Consider the following 20850-nt stretch of genomic DNA (forward strand, 5'->3'; position numbering starts at 1 on the left):
CTTTCATTCTTCTACATTTGTGCCTTGCACGTCGTAGGCGATTGAAGTAACTGCTGATACAGGGGCTTCTACAGACTTCTTAATTCGCGTTATTAGACTGCTCGCATCACGTCCAGGTCGATTCCTTCCACGACTGCTTAGGGGAGTGTCATTCCCATCATGGCCACTTGGTGGGGCCCGCCCTGTCGTCTGGGACCTCAGGTCACGACCTCGGAAGCACATCCTTCACACAGGCTCGAGGTGAGATGATGGCGGCTGCGGCGGTGGCCCGAGCGGTGGTGTTGCCCGCGGTGCGGCGGAGGCTCTGCGGTTTCACCGAGAGGCTCCTGGCCGGAGGTGCTGCCAGGCGGGTGAGCTTCTCTCCACTTGTTTGGGTGCCGCCGGGACCAAGCTAGGCCGGGCCTCTCCCGCAGAACTCCGCGCGGCGAGCCTGAGTCACGGGCGCCCTGCCGGGCCGCGGGCGTCGGATCCACACACCCCCCAACGGCGGGTCGGGCCTTCCCAGCCGGGACCCGTGGGGCATCAGGCGGCCGGGGACGCTCATCTCCCGCCGGCGCTGGGCTGGCTTTGGTCCCCCGCAGCGCGTGACCCGCCAGTGGCGTGTGGCGTGACGCTGGTTTACCGGCCCCCTGCCCTAGTCACTCGGGAGTCATTATAAAGGGTGCGTGTTGATCACTGAAATCGCAGTGGTTGCCATTGGGGGAAATTAAAAAGTGAGGACCCCACCCCGCCCGCCCCGAGTTCTGTTTTTTCTTAAAACTGAGCGTCTTCATCATGAGCTCCGCTTCCTGCGAACCCCGGGGTAGCTAAAGGAAAAGTTTGTCTGCATATGTATATTTCTCGTGCGAGACTAGCTTTGTCTAGAGGAAAAGAAAAACTGGGGACAGGCGAATAGTCCATAGCCAACAAATCAGTCAGCCAGAGTGTATCTTGAGCATCTGCCCTTCTTCCTGCCTTCTCTTTTTCTACCTTTTTAAAAACTTTGCTTTTCTTAAACGGTGGAAACCTTAAGCATTTCTACGTTGTGTATAGGTATTTTTATACTTTTCGCTCCCTTTCTTGGCTTCCCCCACTCACCCACCCCCGCTTGTGCCCTCTATGGTGAATATTAAACATTTCTAGGAGAAGTATTGAAATAAAAGTAGTTTCTTTCAGGATAATGATAATAATTGTTTATTTTCCTTAAGGAAAGGGCATTTGTAGACATGTTGCTGGCTTTAGGAAAGTGGTTGGTTGAGGAATGTTCTCAACATAGGCCAGCAAAGGGGGTGGGTCTCAGTGGAATAAAAGTTAAGGAGGAAAGAGTACTTTCTAGAGTCTCTTTGAGATAGATTTGGTTTTCTAATCAACATTTCATATTAGAATAGTGATATGTTTTGCTTCTTCCCTCCACCCCCAACTAGTCACTATATTTTGGAGGAAACAGATTGAGAAGTACACAGGCTGCTACACAAGTTGTTCTGAATGTCCCTGAAACGCGCGTAACCTGTTTGGAGAACGGACTCAGAGTGGCCTCTGAAGACTCTGGGCTCTCAACATGCACAGTAAGTGATCTAGTCTGACCCCTCATTAGGCGAGAGAGCAAACTGTTGATTTTAATTTAAGCTTTTCAGTTGGTTGGCAGGTGGTTGAAAGTAGCAGCAGTTATTTTGCCTTGACAAGTGACTGTCACTTGTGAATCTCTTCGAGTGATACTTCCATACCACGCAAGTGTCTACATCTGGTTCTTGTAGCCTGTTGTGTCATGTAGTGTTGATAATAATGAGAGAGATATATTTGCTGGACTACTCTGTGCCAGATGTTTTTACATATATTGTCTTATTTGATCTTTAAATAGTTCTTTGTAGCAGGGATCATCACATCCATTTTACAGTTGAAAAACAAGATCAGAGAAGTTAAATGGTTTTGTCCAAGGTCACACAGCTAATACATGACAGAACCAGGATTTGAACCTAGATTTTCTGACAGTCTCTGATGTTCTTTATACTATACTTGTTAATTGACTGTAGTAACACATTGGGCTAAGAATCTGGGTCGTCAGTAAAGCTGGCAAGTAGCTATTTGTGGCCCCCAGCAGTAGCCTGATGACCAAAATTTTAAAATCTCATAGTTCATAGGACTGTACTGTCAGTCCGCTCAAGAAAACTTTAATGTTAAAGCTGGAAAGCATTTGTCAGAAAAAGGAAGAAGACTGCCCCCTACCCCTTCCCCATCCCCTCAAAAGAAAGAAGATGATGTCTTATTTAATTCTTACTTGATTGCATTAAGGTTGGGCTCTGGATTGATGCTGGAAGTCGATATGAAAATGAGAAGAATAATGGAACAGCTCACTTTCTGGAGCATATGGCTTTCAAGGCAAGTTATAAGACTTTTTTTTTTTTTAATGAATTTTTCTTTAAGAGGCAGTAAACACAAAATCTCATTCTCAGGTAAGGAGAACTATAATAGTATAGCATGTTTTCTTTTTATTATTTTTAAAATCCTTTTTTCAGGATAATTACCTGAAATAATTACTGATAATTGCTCTGTAGAGCTGAAACAAGGATTTTCTCTTGGGATGTGAGGGTCATCTGAAAGTATGCCACTATTTCTGAAGCCTGATGTACTTTAGAAACCAAATTTGGTCCTTACATAGGCTTATGTCCTCATATTCATTGTCTGAAGTGTTTAGAACAGATGAGGGATAAAGGAAGAGGTCATAATTTTTTTTTCTCTCTTTTATTTCAGGGCACCAAAAAGAGATCCCAGTTAGATCTGGAACTTGAGATTGAAAACATGGGTGCTCATCTCAATGCCTATACCTCCAGAGAGCAGACTGTATATTATGCCAAAGCATTCTCTAAAGATTTGCCAAGAGGTATTATTATTTATACTGCAGATATGTAATCTCCACAGGAATTCAGAAATAATTTAGTGCTGTTTACATTATGTTTGTTGAGAAAGAAAATGAAAAAAATGAACCAAACTTTGGGTGAGGGGGGCACCTGTTTTTATTTTTTCCTCCAAATATGAGAAACGATAAAAATATTTGTAGGCTGCAGGACTTGTGCGAACCAGGCCCTAACACTTGATTCAAATATTACTTCCTCCAGAGCCATACCTGTGTAGTGAACCATTTTTAATTGTTTTACTATTTATTTACTTTTACTGCCTACTTTTTGTTTCTGTTTTTTCTCTATCCTGTTATCTGAATATTTTATTTCTACAAGTCAGAACAGATTTTCTATCTACTGACTGCTGGGCTTTGTTTTTGAACAAAACTTGCTTGCTTCTTTATTGCATTTGCACATTCTGGTTCCTCATCCTGGAGTGCACTTCTTTCTTACTGTCCTTTCCATTAATTTTTTTCAAAATTCAATTTATTTAAACTAAAAAAAAAACAAAAACCAATACAGATCACTGATCCCCCACCTCCCGCCCCAGCAATGATCAATCTGTTCTCTGTATCTATGAGCTTGGGTGTTTTTTTGTTTTCGATTTTTTTTTCCCACATATAAGAGAGATCATATGATGTTTGTTATTTCTCTGTCTGACTTTTTCGCTTAGCATAATGCCATTGAAGTTCATCCATGCCATTGCAAATGGCAAGATTTCATTCTTTTTTATGGCTGAGTAATAATACGCCTCTCTTTGTATGTGAGTGTGTATTTGTGTATCACAACTTCTTTATCCATTCATTCATTGATGAACACCTAGGTTGTTTCCATATCTTGGCTGTTGTACATAACTCAGTGAACACAGAGGTAGATCTTTTCAAGTTAGTGTTTTTGTTTTCTTTGGATAAATATGCAGAAGTGGAATTGCTGGATTGTATGGTAGTTCTATTTTTAATTTTTTAAGGAAATTTCATATTGTTTTCTATCGTGGCTGCACCAGTTTACATTCCCACCAACAGTGTACAAGGGTTTCTTTTTCTCCACATCCTTGCTAACCCTTGTCTCTAGTCTTTTTGATAGTAGCCATTCTAACAGGTATGGGGTGATATCTCATTGTCGTTTTGATTTGCACTTCCCTGATGATTAATGATGTTGAGAATCTTTTCATGTACCTGTTGGCCATCTGTGTGTCTTCTTTGGAAAAATGTTTATTTAGATCTTCTGCCTGTCTTTTAATCTGATTGTTTGTTTTCTTCCTATTGGTTTCTATGAGTTCTTCATATATTTTGGATATTCGCCCCTTATCAGATATATGATTTGCAGATATCGTCTTCCATTCAGGAGGTTGCATTTTCATTTTGTTGATGTGCAGAAGCTTTTTAGTTTGACGTAGTTCTACTTGTTTATTTTTGCTTTTGATGTCAGATTCAAAAAATCATCACCAAGACTTACGTCAAGGAGCTTATTACTTCCTCAGTTTTCTTCTACCAGTCTTATGGTTTCAGGCCTTCTGTTCAAGCCTTTAATTAAGTTTGAGTTAATTTTTGTGTATAATAGGTGTCCAATTTCATTCTTTTCCATGTGGCCGATTTTCCCAACACCATTTATTGAAGAGACTATCCTTTCTTTGTTGTATATTTTTGGATCTTTGTTGTAAATTAATTGATCATATATGCTTGGGTTTATTCTGGGCTCTCTGTTGTGTTCCATTGATTCAGTACCTGGTTTTATGTACCATACTGTTTTGATTACTATTCTTTGTAATGTTTTAAATCAGGGAGCATGATGCTTTCAGCTTTGTTCTTCTTTCTCAAGATTGCTTTGGCTATTTGGGGTCTTTTGTGGTTCCATACAAATTTTAGGATTGTTCATTATATTTCTGTGAAAAATGCCATTGGAATTTTGATAGGGATTGCATTGAGTCTGTATGTTGCTTTCGGTAGCTTGGACATTTTAACAACATTAATTCTTCTAATCCATGAGCATGGACTATCTTTCCATTTCCTTGTGTTGTCTTCAGTTTCTTTCCTTAATGTCTTGTAGTTTTCCTCAATTAAATTTATTCCTAAGTATTTTATTCCTTTTGATGCAATTGTAAATGGGATTACTTCTTATTTTCTCTTTCTGATAGTTCATTATTAGTGTATAGGAACACAACAGATTTTTGCTTATTGACTTTGTATTTTGCAACTTCACTGAATTCGTTTATTAGTCCTAACAGTTTTTTTGATGGAGTCTTTAGTGTTTTTTATATGTAATATCATGTCATCTGCAAATAGTGATAGTTTTAATTCTTCCTTTCCAATTTGGATGCCTTTGATTTCTTTTTCTTGCCTAATTGCTCTGACTAGGAGCAATTTTTTTTATTCCTTGTTTGTTACAAAAACTCTGAAGCAGAATAAGCAAGTGTTCACTTAAAAGATTATTGATGATTGTTTTCATAGCAATAAAATAAAATAGATTTTATTTTTATTTTGTAGGAGTAAAATAATTATTCTGACAGCATAGCTATTTTGTAGTTACTATGTTGTAGAGTGTTTTGGATATCTTAAGGGAAAGTTATTACACAAAACATTTTCCCAATGGGAGAATTAACCAAAAAATGTAGCAGTTTTAGTGATAATTGGTGAGACTATTAATCTTTAAGGTCCTTGTATAGTTGTAGTTAATTTCATTACTTTGAAATTTTGGATTCCTAATAGGCTTTCATTAATAATGTTTGAATGCCACTTTACACAAGTACCTTTGTATATATGTAATTTGTGTATATATCATCTCATTTGATCAGCATAGTAATCAGATAAGTGTCTCCACCGTGCAGTTGTGGAAATTGAGGCCCAGCCCAGACTGTGACTTTCCCCGGATCACATAATTTAGTGGCTTACTGTGGACTCAAATGCGTGTCTTCTCACTCAGATTCACTGTGTCAGGTTGCTTTGTCAAAACAACAAAACAAAACACCTACCGCCTGCAAATAAATAAAGTAAAATTTTCATAACATGGTAGCCTAACTTTTGCATTAAAACCAATGAAAATGAAAACAGTGGAGGGTGTGTTAGTTTGAATTGCAAAAAACATTGGTTAGATTCTTAATGATTTCCCTAGAAATAGTTTTTGCCCCAGGACTAGTTAGGCACTAAGAACAAAGGGCTAGGCCAGGCTACTTTAAAGGACTGTTCATTCTAGCCTGTCTCTCTCCTTTATTTACACAGAGAACAGCAAAGAAAGCAAAAAAGAGGACTAGAGAAAGGAAGAGAGAATTTAGAAGACCTTTTTTTTTTCTTTCTGGCTTCTGGCTGGGAAGGACAGAGTCCCTGCCAGTGGGAGTGGAAATGGAAAAGAGAGGCGCTCTTTGAGGAATCCAAAATGGAAGTGCTCTCTGAAGCAGATCCCACTTTGGGAATTTGCTTGAGGCTTTTATACTCTCAGTTAGGTGAAACCTGGTGTGTGAGGTAATAATTAGATGTTTAGACAAATGGTCTTCAAACTTTTATGATCATCCATTCTTATCAGTAAGAGACTTGAACATATATCCTCAATATAGGTATATGTATAAATTAAATACATGTACTGCTATACTAACATATACAGAATTACATATACATTAGAAAGAGAGAAGATTCTGAGTAAAACATAAATATTGGGAAATATGAATCCCCACTTTAGAAGGTACCAATCAATCTAGACTACTACTTCCAAATAAAGGAGGGTCTTCACACAGGATCTCTTGTCCTCCCATCTGTCTTTGGGCTCTTCCTTACCCACCTGGGCCTTTATTTCTCTTGTCTGGACAGATAGGTTTTTTTGTTTGTTTTTGTTTTTAAATTTTATTGGAGCATAGTTGATTTACAACATTGTGTTAGACGGAGAGATGGTTTTACAGATAATTTTTTTCTTTTTGCCCAGGATCTCAGTCCCAGCCTATTCTAGCAGTCTGTTTTGTCATGTTGGGTAGTCTGTAGAGGTAATTAATTACAGGAGGTCCTTGGTATTTGAACACTATTGCTTCTGAGAGAAGTCACCTTAAAGTGAACTTAAAACAAGGAACAGAAATTTACAGCAGAGTAACAAAATGAAACTAAAGTTTATAAATTTGTTTTATATTGACTAAAATTTAGATTGTGATTGCAACTATATACTAATTCTTCAAGGATGGTTTAGGTTTTCCTTTTTTGGAGAAGTATGTACTTTTTCTGATAAAATTGCTTAATAGCATGATATATCCTTTAGTTCACTTGTGGCTTTTTGCAAATTAGGGTCATTTTTGTATAAATACTTGAGGGTTTTATCAGTTTTTCCAAGGGTCACTTTTAATCCCTTGATAGTCATATTATCTCTTTTGGGGTACCTATCCTTTTTTTCAAATCTTAACTGCTCCAGCTCTGTTGGATCATCATTTATCAGTGACTTTACTAATTAATGATCAGAATCTACCAGCATTGACCAGAATCTAACCAACATTGACCATTAACTGGAGTTAAGTGGGGAAAGGTATTTGAGAGGACACTAATTCTGTAAGTGGTTCACTGGGGTTATATATTAGATTACGATGGTTCTTGGCTTCTTAATATAGTAGCCTTGTTGCTGTGGGATCTTGGGTAGTAAATATTTGGGTGATGTCGGCTCTCTGTGTGTACCTATGTGCTCTGAGTAGAAAGATAATTTTCTCCTTACCATTGTCACAGAGAACAATATACAGTTATATGCAGATTTCCATGACCGTTTTGAAGTGGTTGTAGGCAGAGTCATTATAAGTGTTGTGGGGACTTCTGGCAAATTTAGTTTTCCTCAAGTTCATCTGTACCACAGGGGATTGCATTTCTCATTTTAATTTAGTCCTTTTAGGTATATCAAATTATAGAAACATTTCTTCCCAGTTTAATCATTTAGTCAGTATTGAGTGATGGTCACTATCATGGTTTCTGATGCTAGTTTAATAGATTTTAAATAGAGAAAATTTAAGATTTTAGTGTTTCTTCTTGTGTTTTATTTTCAATAAGCTGTGGAAATTCTTGCTGATATAATACAAAACAGCACATTGGGAGAAGCAGAGATTGAACGTGAACGTGGAGTAATCCTTAGAGAGATGCAGGAAGTTGAAACCAATTTACAAGAAGTTGTTTTTGATTATCTTCATGCCACAGCTTATCAAAATACTGCACTTGGACGGACAATTTTGGGACCAACTGAAAATATCAAGTAGGTATAATTCTCATTTTTTTTTTTTTTGAGAAAAAATTTGAATTGTGAAAATTAACATTCGCAAACATTCAAAAAGCATGTTTCAGAAAGTAATTTTTTACCCCCAATAATCTGAATGAAATTGTACTTAAGCTACACTTTAGCCCCACCTAACTCCCAGGTGTCTGGGTTTGTAGCTACTTCTGGAATAAACAAATGATGGTATTAAATCTTTTTTTTTTTTTTTTTTGATATATAAATGTTGAAATTCTTTGATATTTGTTGCATATATCCTATTTCTGACTGCATTTAACTTAGAATACCTTTAAGGTCCAATTTAATTTCAGGTATATTATGTGAGGATCTGTGCTTTTAAATTTCCTTTTAATATTGCTTTTTTTACTCCATTTACAGATCTATAAATCGTAAGGACTTAGTGGATTATATAACCACACATTATAAGGGGCCAAGAATAGTACTCGCTGCTGCTGGAGGTTAGTTTAAATTTCTGTGACTGTTTTAAACACAGAGTGATGTGCTTATCAGTTTGATCCTATTGGGAGATGGCTTTAGAGTTTTTATTTAGAGAGCAGATTGTTAAATGTGCTGGGTAAGGGCAATGTGGAGCCCTGGAACCAGACTTTTCCTCTGTCTTCTCTTTAGTAGAGTTTTTCTTTTTTTTTTCTTTTAATTTTTATTTATTTTTGGCTGTGCTGGGTCATCGTTGCTGCATGCAGGCTTCCTCTCATTGCGGTGAGCGGGGGCCACTCTTCGTTGTGGTGTACAGGCTTCTCATTGCGGTGGCTTCTCTTGTTGCGGAGCATGGGCTCTAGGAACGCGGGCTTCAGTAGTTGTGGCACATGGGCTCAGTAGTTGTGGCTCACGGGCTCTAGAGCGCCGGCTCAGCAGTTGTGGCACATGGGCTTAGTTGCTCTGCAGCATATGGGATCTTCCCGGACCAGGGCGCAAACCCGTGTCCCCTGCATTGGCAGGCGGATTCTTAACCACTGGCCACCAGGGAAGCCCAGTAGAGTTTTTCAATGGGAAAACTTAGTGACCGTCCAATATATAAGTGTGCACACATAATGGAATTTACTTGTAAGAAAAGGGCAAATGAGTGAACTGGGAGATAATGACACTTGGAAGATGGTGTTCTATGGTTTGGGAATCTCTTGAGATTTTAAATTACTTCTTGAGAACCAGCTTCATCCTTGGTCAGGCATGGTATGAGTATGTTATGTTGTTTATTCATTCTTTGATTTGTTCGTTCTTTCAGTAACATCTGGTAGTTACTGAGAAGGGGAAGTATATAGGGGATTAGGAGAATATTTAATGGGAATCTGAACATGCAAGTGGCATCAGGACAAGGCTTCCTTGTGAGAACATGTTTGAAGCCAGTGAATGAAAGAAAATTCACATTAGATTTTGCTAGATTTCCTGGTAGTCTGAATTTAGGCAAATTGTACATTTTATTGGTTTCCAGTTTTGTGTTCTCTTTCTCTTTTTAGGACAAAGTGAAGATACATGGAATGTTCTTTTGTGTAAATTTAATTTTTCTCTCTTTAGAAATGACAATAAAAATTCTAGTTGACCTGGATAGACTTTGAGCTCATTACTTGGGAATAATGGAGAAGATGAAAATGAGGGTTAAATATCTTAAAACATGTTACCTTTGTGTGGCAGATAAGTGTGCTCTGAAGTTATCTTGAGTTAGTAACATTGTTTCTAAAATGGCTGGTGCTGACTGGGGTTCAACAATTGAAACTGCCTTGGAAAGGGGAACACTACTGGTTGGATGGGGCCTCAGCAGCTAAGCTGTCTGGGATGTCTCTGCCATTGTTGGTGGCAAATGGATGCAGTGGGTTTTATCATAGTTCATTGGTTCACTTTGACATCACCAGAGTTGGGATATCTTACAATTAATTAATGGCCTATCCTAGATTAATTAGCATTTTGTCTTATTGGTACATAAGTGATGTTTCTTATCAACAGTGGCATCTTAACGTCAGTGAAATAGGCCAGACCTAACTTCATTTAAAAAAATAAAATTTACCGACTCCTCCACCTTTTGGATAGAGGTAAGCAGAGGTGGTGCTGGGGCAGAAGCTGAATATCTGGAACATCCAACCAGGAGGGCTATAGGTGAAGGTGGTAAAACAGTGGAAGTGGTTGTTAATTGCTGAGAACTGTGTGCATGTTCATGGTTCTACACTCTCTGCTTGTCATCCTTGTACCACCAGGGTCTTCCTATTGTTTTGTCACCCCCTGGACTGATATCCAAGGCGGCTCTCCTACATAGTGATTGTGAAAACGTGTGTAATCATTCACTGTCTTGCTTTATACCAGAGATTTGTTTGGAAAATATGGTGTAAATTGTGCTTTTATGTTCTAATGGAATGTTTCATTAAAAAAAAATCTTGTGGTGATATTTTTTAAGACACTTACCCATGTTTAAATTTGTCTTGTAAGTTTAGGTATCTTTCACTGACTGAATCTGTTTGGATCCCAAGTTCGGAAAATAAGGGATATAGAATCTAAGTAATTCTTAAGTTTTGGATGGCAAGTAGTGAGTGTTTGAATAGCTATGAATTTATTCAGAAATTTATATGAGGTTATTTTGTTCCTGAATTTTGATAGCAGAGGACAGAGAATGAAGCATATCTTGTATCCGGGTTTCTTTAAATGATATATTCTTTTCTACTTAAAAAAATTTATTGAAAAGTGACTTTTCCTTGCTAGTTTGCATTCTAGGACTTTTATTTAATATAACACGATTCTGTATGGAAAATGGTATTTTCAAGCTATCTTATTATCCTTATCTGTGAATCCATTGGTATGTTATGAAAACTGTGATTGTTCTTCAGAATGAGAAAGGTGTGCAGCCCCAAGCCTTATAACCAGGGAAAAAGCGTGCTCTGTGAGCTTACTCTTGAAAAGGCTTTTAGTCAGAGCAAGCAGCCCATGTGTAACCTGTATCACATTATACCACCTTGAGCTTATTGTAAACATAAGTATTGGCAGTTCGTTGTGTGCTTTACATTGCACTGCTACTGGATATATAACATATTTTTCTTCAATTCAGGAGTTTCCCATGATGAACTGCTTGAGTTAGCAAAGTTTCATTTTGGTGACTCTTTGTCCACACACAAAGGAGAAATACCAGCTCTGCCTCCCTGCAAATTCACAGGAAGTGAGGTAGGGCAAGCCTCCTAAGCTAGTGTTTAACCCTTTGGGTTTCTTGTGTTGTATTTATGAATGTGTGTAGCAAATGTGCCTGTTTCTAACAGTAAAATGGAAGAAGCCAAAGGAGTCCAACCGAGGATGGACTCAGTTGTTTATATTCTTTCCTGTTCCATATATTTAACCACCTATTTTTCTTTCCTAAGGAAGTAAGGTTTTAAGGAAAATATAATTTGGTCTTTTTGTGCTTTTTCTTTGATACTATGCCCATTTTCCTATTGTAGGGCATAAAAGTAATCTTTTATTTTAAAAACATCCCAAATTTTGACTTTTAATCAGGTTTATTCTTGGCTAAGTTCTGCCCACAGTACCTTTCTGGGGGGTAGCTGTTAAAGCCAGAACTTGTAGAGAACCTGCTACGTGTCAGCTGTATCTTTAAGCCTCATTAGAAGCTTAGTTTGCCACATTAGGGATGGTGCTCATATAGTTGTATCTGGAGAGAAGCCTGATGTTGGCAGTTGCGTAAGACTGTAGCATTGGCAGTACAGAAAGAAGCCTGTTATGGCAAGATTAGCTTAAATTTAGAGAGTCAGAAAAATTCAGACTGACAAAAGATTATTTCTACCAGTGAAATAATGCAACGCTTGTTGACCAGGTTATTATCTGGTGGCTGTGTCTGGACTATTTCAGTTGGAGATCTTTTGGTGAAATTCTTCTGGACTAGACTATACAGTGTAATGAGGCCTAATTGTTTAAAAAACAAAGGAGTGTCATGGTGAGCATTTTAACTTTGCAGTTAATGGAGCTGGTGAGTTTGTTTCTTGTTTCTTGTTAAGCATGTTATATAGTGGTAAACTTAACTAGAGCTTTGTATCCTTTATCCTAACTAGATTCGAGTGAGGGATGACAAGATGCCTTTGGCACATCTTGCAATAGCTGTTGAAGCTGTTGGTTGGGCACATCCAGATACAATCTGTCTCATGGTTGCAAACACACTGATTGGCAACTGGGATCGCTCTTTTGGAGGAGGAATGGTAAGTGATTTTAAAAGTAAATTTCCGTAATAAATGAGAAGATGAAACTCTGTACTATGAATTTTGACTTAAAATATAAACTGATCCTGGATTGCATCCTGGGCCAGAAAAAAACAATTTTTTTCTTTTGCCATATTGGCAAATTTTGAATAAGGATAGAAGGATTTGTTAATAGTAACATATCAGTGTTAATAGCCTAATTTTAATAATTGTACTGAGGTTAATTTCCTTGTTTTTCAGAAGTGCACATTAAAAGTATTCAGGGGTAAAAAGGATATCTGCACTGTACTCTCAAACAATTGAAAAATATGTTAAAGAGAATGATAAAGCAAAAAAAAAAAATGGTAAAGTAACAGGTGTTAAGGAATTTGGATAAAGGGAATTCTTTGTACTATTTATGTTACTAGTCTGTAGTCTGAAATTACTTCAAAATACAAAGTGTATATATTTGTACTCAAAGATTTTGACAAAATACATTTCATACAAGTATCTTAGGCTTCACAGCCAAAAGCTCTACAAATTGGGTTGATAATAGCTAATTATTTTAAATTTTTGTTGTTGTTCGCAAAGCATATTGGCATGGGTTATTCAATTTTTTGGTTGATATGGTTATAAATGATTATTAAACAAAGCTGGAACACAGAATTAGAAGTCATAACCATATCTCACATCAATCACTGCTAGAAGTGGAATGCTGGGCTGGATTGACCAAGGGACCCTGTGAACATGCCTGAACTTCAACATGTGAGGTCAACCCATTTTTAATTTTAGGGACAGCTTTGGCCTGATTGGATTTTTCCCTTTTTTTAATTTTAATTTTTATTTTATATTGGAGTATAGTTGTTTTACAGTGTTGGGTTAGTTTCACGTGTACAGCTAAGTGATTCAGTTATATATACACATATATATCCATTCTTTTTCAGATTCTTTTCCCATTTAGGTTATTACAGAATATTGAGTAGAGTTCCCTGTTCTATACAGTAGGTTCCTTGCTGATTATTTTATACACAGTAGTGTGTATATGTTAATCCCAAACTCCTAATTTATCCCTCCCCCAACCACGTTTCCCCTTTGGTAACCATGAGTTTGTTTTCAAAGTCTGTGAGTCTGTTTCTGTTTTGTAAATAAGTTCATTTGTATCTTTTTTTTTTTTAGATTCCACATGTAAGTGATATCACTGACTTCACTTAATATGATAATCTCTAGGTCCATCAAAATGTATTATTTTAGAAGTGGGTGCAGCTACTAAATTAATTACAAGGATTCACTGCTTTAACATTATGAATTTCTCTGGGGATGATGCATTGGGCTGGTGAGATTACTATAATTCTTAGTTTCAGTGAATTTTAGCTTTATTATTGAGATACTGCTGGATAAAACTGAGAAACTCAGCCTTTTAAGGCAGTCACGATTTTCACATCTCATTTTTCTTTCTGGTAATTTAGACACGTATACCTACAGTTCTCTTGGACGGTTTTTTTTCCTTACAGAATTTATCTAGCAAGCTGGCCCAGCTCACCTGTCATGGCAACCTCTGCCATAGCTTCCAGTCTTTCAACACTTCCTACACAGATACAGGATTATGGGGCATCTATATGGTTTGTGAACCAGCCACTGTTGCAGACATGCTACATGTTGTTCAAAAAGAATGGTGAGAAAAAATTTAAATCATGCTTAGAATTCCCACTTTAGACTAGTTTCTTTTTACACTGTTGATGCTGATTAATTTTTTATGGTGATGTTATTAGCATTTTATTAAAAGAACAAGACTTACTTAAGTAGTAGCAGTTATTGCCGTGTTTTTAAAGATCACAGATGTTTCTTCTAAGTCTCATGTGAAGCTGATTTATACTATAGAAAATTCTTAATCAATCATTAAGAAGCAGATTACTTCAGAAAGAAGATCTTAAAAGTTAAAAATGTTTAAATGCCAACTAGAATTCTAGGAAATACTTGTAAAAGTTACCTGGCTTGGAAAGGCTGTGTTATGAAAATGAACCTGAAGTTGCCATTGCTAAAAGAAAAATGTAGTGTTTTAGTGAAAACTAGTACCTTGAGACAGGCAGAAGGGCCCAAAGCTTCTTGGAAAACTTTTATTTAGCTCTGGTCCCTGTCCTTCACCATTCTTAAATGGCTTACATCTCTCTAAGTCTAGTTGGAGTGTAATCATTAATTATTAGGTTTAAGTTAGACTCAACTGGATTCTTTTGAGAAACCAATGACCCACTGACCTATCTATCCCCTAGCAAGTCAGATCCTATCAGATGGGGATTCATGAATTTTCAAAATGACTGTAGCATTTCTCAAAATGTGGTCAGCCTATTTTTATATTGTATTGAATCTCTGCTAACCATATCATTTTTGAGAAATTAACACTACCAGGAAAATAATCAGTAATATTTTAACATTTGCTTAACTGTTGGGATCATTAGTAATTTCAATTTTTTACTAAATTGAAATCATAATCACTGGTACATTGTGGTGTAATACATAGAATATAGCATCCTTTCTTTCTTTAGGTCATTAACTCATGAAACGCATAACATTTTCAAACTACTTTGACATTTGATTTTTCCAAATGGTTTTTAGGATGCGACTCTGTACAAGTGTCACTGAAAGTGAAGTTGCACGAGCCAAGAATCTTCTGAAAACAAACATGTTGCTGCAACTTGATGGTAAAAGAATTAAAGACATAAGTCCTATTTTCATGTGGTTGACTTACGTTCCAGTACTTAGTTTCCCCTTTTCTTTAAAACAGGTTCCACTCCCATCTGTGAAGATATTGGTAGGCAAATGTTATGCTATAATCGAAGAATTCCCATCCCTGAGCTTGAAGCAAGAATTGATGTAAGCAGTCCTTAGATACTATTGGGTCTTGTGTAAAATGATGCTTGTTACAACACCTGGAGATAGAGATACGCATCATAAATCTTGCTTTAGCTCTAGCTCTAAAACGTCCCAGGTATAGAATGTCTTCACTACTACAAAAAGCTCTGAATGCTTGTGTCTTCAATTTTTCAGGCTGTAAATGCTGAGGTAATTCGAGAAGTGTGTACCAAATATATTTATGATAAGAGTCCAGCTGTTGCTGCTGTCGGTAAGCCTGGCTCCTTTTCTCCTATGCAGAAAGTTGGCTAAGGACCTTCCTTCTATTTACTTTTAACTGTCTTTTCTTTTAATCCTTAGGTCCCATTGAGCAGCTACCAGAGTTTAACCAGATTTGCAGTAACATGTGCTGGCTTCATGATTAAAATGCTCCTAATAAACATATTTTGAACATATATATTTATAAGACCGAGGCCTGCAAGTCCTAAAGAAAAATGAACATCTATACTGGTAAATATGAATGAAATACTATCTCAGACTTTGAAAGAATAAGACCACCACAATGAATGGTAGATCTCTGAGCTCTGAGAAATTATACTGGAACAACACACTTTAAGTATAGTTTTAAGAATAAAATTTTGTACAGTATTTTTAGTTTTATTATAAAAATGCACACACAACAAAGATTGTCATAAGTCATTTCTTGCCTCTACTTGCATTCAGCACTTGCTCTTGAGCAGCTTTCTTTGCTTTCACCATTTCGACAAGTTCCTAGGAAGGGAGAAAGATGTTACTTACACCAAGAAGTTGTCAGAATTTGCGGACATTTCTAGTGTTTGGCGTAAGTATGTAAAACATCCAAACTGGGATAAATCTATACTGAAAAGGTTGATTTTCTCTAGTAACTGCCAGAGCTGGAAAGTTTCTAAGGTTGGTTATTTCTAATATTGGCCCCACGACTACTGTGGTATTGAATAAGCACAAAAACATAATTTAAATGATAATGGAATCTATACACTAAAGATCTACAACCTTATATCGTTTCATGCAGTCCTTCTTTGTCCTGCCAGGCACTGCTTCTGCTATTTTTTCCCATCTTTCAGGTGTATTTACTGGGTACGTTTTCAAAGCTTGTTCCAAAAGCTTCTGTTCTTCTGTTGTCCAAGGGGTGAAATCTGTGCATGGACCTGTTTAAGAAAAAATTTTGTTTGGAAAATTTTATCCTAATTGATAGAAAACTGTCCTGGAACACCTTCCCAGATGAGTCTTTTGGTACACATCTTGGTAAGTGCCCATTTGAATCTGTGATGTGCAGTCTTGAACAGACCAAATTAGATGCACATATATACCTCTAGGTATTAATCAGGGAAAAAACTTTAGATAGCTCACATCCCAGAAAAATATGAGACTTTTTTAAAGCACAATATGCTTTGTATTTCTGGTCTATCACAATCTAATCTTATATTCACCAGACTTTTTAAAAAAAGATCAGATTTAACATACACAGTTGAACTGTTTGGGTTCAAAACCACAATCACAAATCATTTAAGATTTCTGATAAATCTAGTTCCTTATAGCATAGGGAAAAGAGCTGCCTCCTACTTAGAAACTTTTAGCTCGATGAGAGCCTGGAAACCATTCTCGTTTTACACTGGAAGAAACAAGTTTAACGAAGCTAAGCCAAGCTCCCATGGTTTCAATGCTGTAGAGCCAAGGTGAGATTAGATTCCATTTCCAGTGTGGCACTGTCACCACGTCCACTAAAACCTTGTGGAGCCTACGCTGTACATCTCTACTAAACCAGACCTTTATGTTTGATAGAACACCTCATACATGTATCAGAAACAAACATATTCCTTCCTAAGGATGTAAGAAGTACACATCCCACTTCTGTAGGAAAATGAAAATGTTAATTAAAATGGTTAAAAAGCTGATTTGGTTATTCTAAGTTAATGGATTACTGACAGCTTAGTTATTTCAGATCATGCAGTGAAAACACAGTGGCACCTATCCTACCAGTAGTGAGACTACCTCTTGAAATTGTATCCTGTGAGATCAGGTACAAAGTAAAGCCTAGAAATCTAAGTTATTTCCCAATTAAAAACACACTCACAGACACAGTGAACAAGTTGAAAAACAACACACCTTAGAACAAGGCAGAGAACTCTTATTTGAAGACAGATTAAAGACTGAAGCTTTTTTTGAAATCAGCTTTTAAATTCCAGGAACCCCTTAGTGGAATTTCCTTTTATTAGTTTGAAGCCCCATTTAACACCATTGATTTAATTCATTTCCTCTCTCTTGGAAAAAAGATGGAACTGACATATAATTATTATCTGCTACTTATTATCTGCTGTTATTATCCAGGGACTTCACAATACCAAAATGAATGAAACATGTAAAATTCCTATGAGAAATCACTATTCCAAAAAATGCGGCCAGCTTGCTATTTACTGGAGCAGTTGAAGAGAGAGGGACCTGCCCATTAAATCCATAAGAAGAGGTAAAGGAGTCAGGCCCAAGTACCATATCACTCCTGCCCTCACAGGGTCACCCATCTGCCAGAAAGCACAACCATCAGTGTCTGCCTCAAGCACGGAAACTAGTCCCACAAGAAAGGGCTGAGAATAACGCAGTAATATCTGAACGTGTCTGACTTTTGTGGACGGCGTAAGGGGCGAGAGAATTATCTCCTTCTGAAATTTCCACTTTGTTACTTATCTTTCTTAAAAGAGCCAAAATAATGCCCAGCCTAGACAAAAGTCACCCGATTTTGCAAATGCAACTTGCAAATGCAGAATGATTTTTTTCCCCTAATATTTTCAAATTGAAATTTTGGGATAATGAACCAGACCAAGAGTACAGGAAAAGTGGGACTGTTAAGACAGGGAAAGGTCATCATGAAAAGTCAAGGCTGTCCGTTAATCCCAAAACATACATTTGGCACTGTGATCTGGAAAGCATATCCAAGATTAGCTTAGTTTAGGGAGAAAAGGACTGGTGGCTCACAAATGCATGTAGTGAAAGAGAACTTTTCAAACTTTTGTCAGCAACTCACAGTAAGGAAAAAAATGTCACACCCCAGACACTTACACACATGAACGTAAGTTTCACAAATACCCACTTACATAATAGGTGTAATGCTCTCTGATATTTTCTATTCATGACCCATTAAACTGATTTCATGACCCACTTCTGAGTCATAATTTGCATTTGAAACATACTGGTCCAGAGTAATCAAATTAACTAGAACACCCAAGACATGTCAGCACAACAAATTGTGTCTGTATAACTAACTTGTTCTGAACCACGTAAGTTGCAGGCATGCTGCCCCTTTACTCCTGTCTTCGCTTAAAAACAAAGACCTTTCCTTATATGTAGTGTATTTTTCAAAATCAGGAAATCAACCTTCATAAAAAATTATCTCATCTATAGACCTTATTCAAATTTCAATTGTCCCAATATCCTTTAATACTGATTTGTAAAATGTGAACAAAACTAACACAACCCCTCCCCTCATGGCATATGAAATGGAAGAACTGTAATTCTCCGTGGTGCTGAAGTAAATCTGTCCTGAAAACATCTGCTTTATACCTTTCAGTCTGCTAAATGCTTTCTATTCCAATCATTCTGAATGTAGACCCTAGATCTTGTATACTCTCACACAGATACATGGTTAGCATTTTCTACTCATAGAAAAATAAAATTTCATTACCTTCAAATCGCTCTGAAGGTGTTGCATTGTCTGCTTGACACACCACGCCATGTTCTTTTTTAAACTTATCAAAAGCCTTTTTGTTTATGTCATCTTTTTGATGAGGGTCTGAGAAGGGGAAAAAACTTTAATATAATACAGATCATCTTATTTAGTCTTTCATTAAATTGCATAGATTATTTTTAAAATATGTATTCAAGGTAGCAAAAAATTGATTTGGCAAAACTAACTCACCAAGTTTTTGAAGACTCTTTGCTTTGCCAATAACATCTTTGGCGGTTCTCTTGACTCCAGAAGAAGAATGTATGTTCATGTAATTAGCAATAACTTCCCATCTAGAGCAACCGATACAAAAATAACGAAAAACCCCAAACAAAACCCAGAATGATCCCACATTTTTAATGCAGAAGGGTTAGCTATAATATCTAAAGAATTAGCTCTAAATTGGTGGTCTAATTATTACTATTGCCTGGACTATGGTTTTTGCTTTTCATATGTTTAAATCAACTGTGTATAATCTTGGTTTCAAGTTTGTACAAAACCTTACTGATTCTGTGTAAAAATCAACAGAAATAAAAGCACACATTTGTGTATACTGCCATTTGGACACATACTTAAGGAGACAGATCATTCTGAAAACAGAACCTTAGTTTCCTCATATACAGAATAAGGGAGGCTGGATCTCAAAGGTTTCTTTGAGTTCTCAGCTCAGACTCTGCAGTGAGCTCCAGTTTGAGGGTGGAAGCAACAAAGAAGGATTAAGACTGAAAGAGAAACTATGGAGCACAAAACCTAGTGCCTAGTGTAAGCCACAATGGAATAAGCCAACATGAGAGTCAAGGTTTATGTCTTACGATCCTTAATTTCCTGAGAAATTGATGAAGCATCCTGCTGTATATATGGATATACATATGTGTGTTGGTATAAGCTGCTAAGACTAGCAGGTTCAAAATGCACTCTGCTTTTCTCACTTTTCTCTGCACAGAATTTAGTGTCTAGATCCAAGCACATCTCTGGAAGTTTGCTGTAACGTGCTGCTAGTTGGATGTCTACATTATCCCTAGGCTCTAGTGTGTGTTGAAGAGAAGTTTCATTAGAACCAATACCTTGAATTTGTTCCAGCAGGGAAGAGATTCACAGCTTTAATTAGTAATTGCAGATCATCTTCTGACCAGTGTTTACTGCCATTTCCACCTCCGCCAGTTGATTTCTCTGCATTCTTAGATGCTTGTCGCATACGAGCCTCAGCTTCCTCTTTCTCTTTTCTAATTTGCTCATTTATTTCTTCTATCTACACAAATATCATAGGTAAGTCAGGGACTTGGAGCATCTTACTACTCTACACTCCCTTGCTGGCTTGTGGTTCTCGACCCTCGGCATCATCCAGGCAAGGACCCTACACTCCCCCAGGCCAACCCCAAAACCACAATCAGCCTTCTCACTCTGGCTTCCAGGCTGCATATCTCTGCTTGAGGAACGAGAACCAGCCTTGGCCTGACCTACCCTATATTCCTATCATATGATCTCTATTTGCCTTGGACACTACTTGACAAGTCTACAGTCAGTGGGTTATTCACCCACAAGGCCATTTCAAAGCTCATACCCACTCTTTCGCCGATAATGTCATTTACTCTCTACAAAAAGGTAAAAGCACAGCAAAGTGGCCTTTGGTTTATCTTGAAGTTCTACCTTTTACACTGTCACTTCCAGTGTACCTTCAAACATGCACAAGTGGAAAAAAAAAATCTTTACTTGATGTTGTTGCTGTGTCAGTTGCTATCTTGGAGTCATCTCTGACTCACTTCCCCACTTCAGTCCCTTAGCACCAGTCACCAGGTCCCAAAGATTTCAGGGACTCCCATTATCTCTCACAGTCCAAGTCCTTCCAGTGAGATTCTTACACTAGTCCCTTACACTCATCCGATGCCTCTTGTCTGCAAATGCCAGATTAACAGCACAATGTTAACCCTGCGCTACTCAAAGATCTGTGGTCATGGAAACTGGTCATCTTGGTATTCAAAACCCGCTTAATTTGGCT

The 20850-nt window shown here is 37.4% G+C and overlaps 3 protein-coding genes across 4 annotated transcripts in view; 1 reads left to right on the forward strand and 2 right to left on the reverse strand.

Moving 5' to 3' along the window:
- The window catches only part of NAPEPLD (N-acyl phosphatidylethanolamine phospholipase D), an 88789-nt gene extending 88268 nt beyond the window's left edge, over positions 1-521 (reverse strand). Inside the window, exon 1 of the mRNA XM_059934113.1 lies at positions 1-521. The gene's annotated coding sequence lies outside the window, so the exon portion shown is untranslated.
- PMPCB (peptidase, mitochondrial processing subunit beta) lies at positions 224-15745 on the forward strand. The gene is made up of 13 exons (XM_059934110.1): positions 224-350; positions 1404-1544; positions 2269-2355; positions 2728-2857; positions 7877-8075; positions 8472-8551; positions 11140-11252; positions 12128-12271; positions 13762-13922; positions 14861-14946; positions 15030-15118; positions 15293-15368; positions 15458-15745. The coding sequence occupies exons 1-13, from the start codon at positions 246-248 to the stop codon at positions 15520-15522; spliced, it is 1476 nt and encodes a 491-aa protein (XP_059790093.1). The 5' UTR covers positions 224-245; the 3' UTR covers positions 15523-15745.
- DNAJC2 (DnaJ heat shock protein family (Hsp40) member C2) overlaps positions 15734-20850 on the reverse strand; it is a 27377-nt gene continuing 22260 nt past the window's right edge. For both annotated transcript variants that reach the window (XM_059934108.1, XM_059934107.1), the window contains exons 13-17: positions 19919-20103; positions 19047-19147; positions 18813-18920; positions 16130-16284; positions 15734-15868 (exon numbers count right to left, since the gene is read on the reverse strand). In XM_059934108.1, coding sequence (XP_059790091.1) covers positions 15794-15868; positions 16130-16284; positions 18813-18920; positions 19047-19147; positions 19919-20103 — 624 coding nt within the window. In that variant the 3' untranslated portion in view covers positions 15734-15793. The remainder of the gene's footprint in view (positions 15869-16129; positions 16285-18812; positions 18921-19046; positions 19148-19918; positions 20104-20850) is intronic.

The sequence above is a fragment of the Balaenoptera ricei genome, chromosome 9 (genome assembly GCF_028023285.1).
Source record: "Balaenoptera ricei isolate mBalRic1 chromosome 9, mBalRic1.hap2, whole genome shotgun sequence".
Taxonomy (NCBI): Eukaryota; Metazoa; Chordata; class Mammalia; order Artiodactyla; family Balaenopteridae; genus Balaenoptera; species Balaenoptera ricei.

What these genes read in the sequence shown, in the direction of transcription:
- PMPCB (XM_059934110.1), top strand. Translation starts at nt 246, where the DNA reads ATGATGGCGGCTGCGGCGGTGGCCCGAGCGGTGGTGTTGCCCGCGGTG. An exon ending in CCGGAGGTGCTGCCAGGCGG is followed by an intron (nt 351 to 1,403) that starts GTGAGCTTCTCT and finishes ACCCCCAACTAG; the next exon opens with TCACTATATTTTGGAGGAAA. An exon ending in CTCTAAAGATTTGCCAAGAG is followed by an intron (nt 2,858 to 7,876) that starts GTATTATTATTT and finishes ATTTTCAATAAG; the next exon opens with CTGTGGAAATTCTTGCTGAT.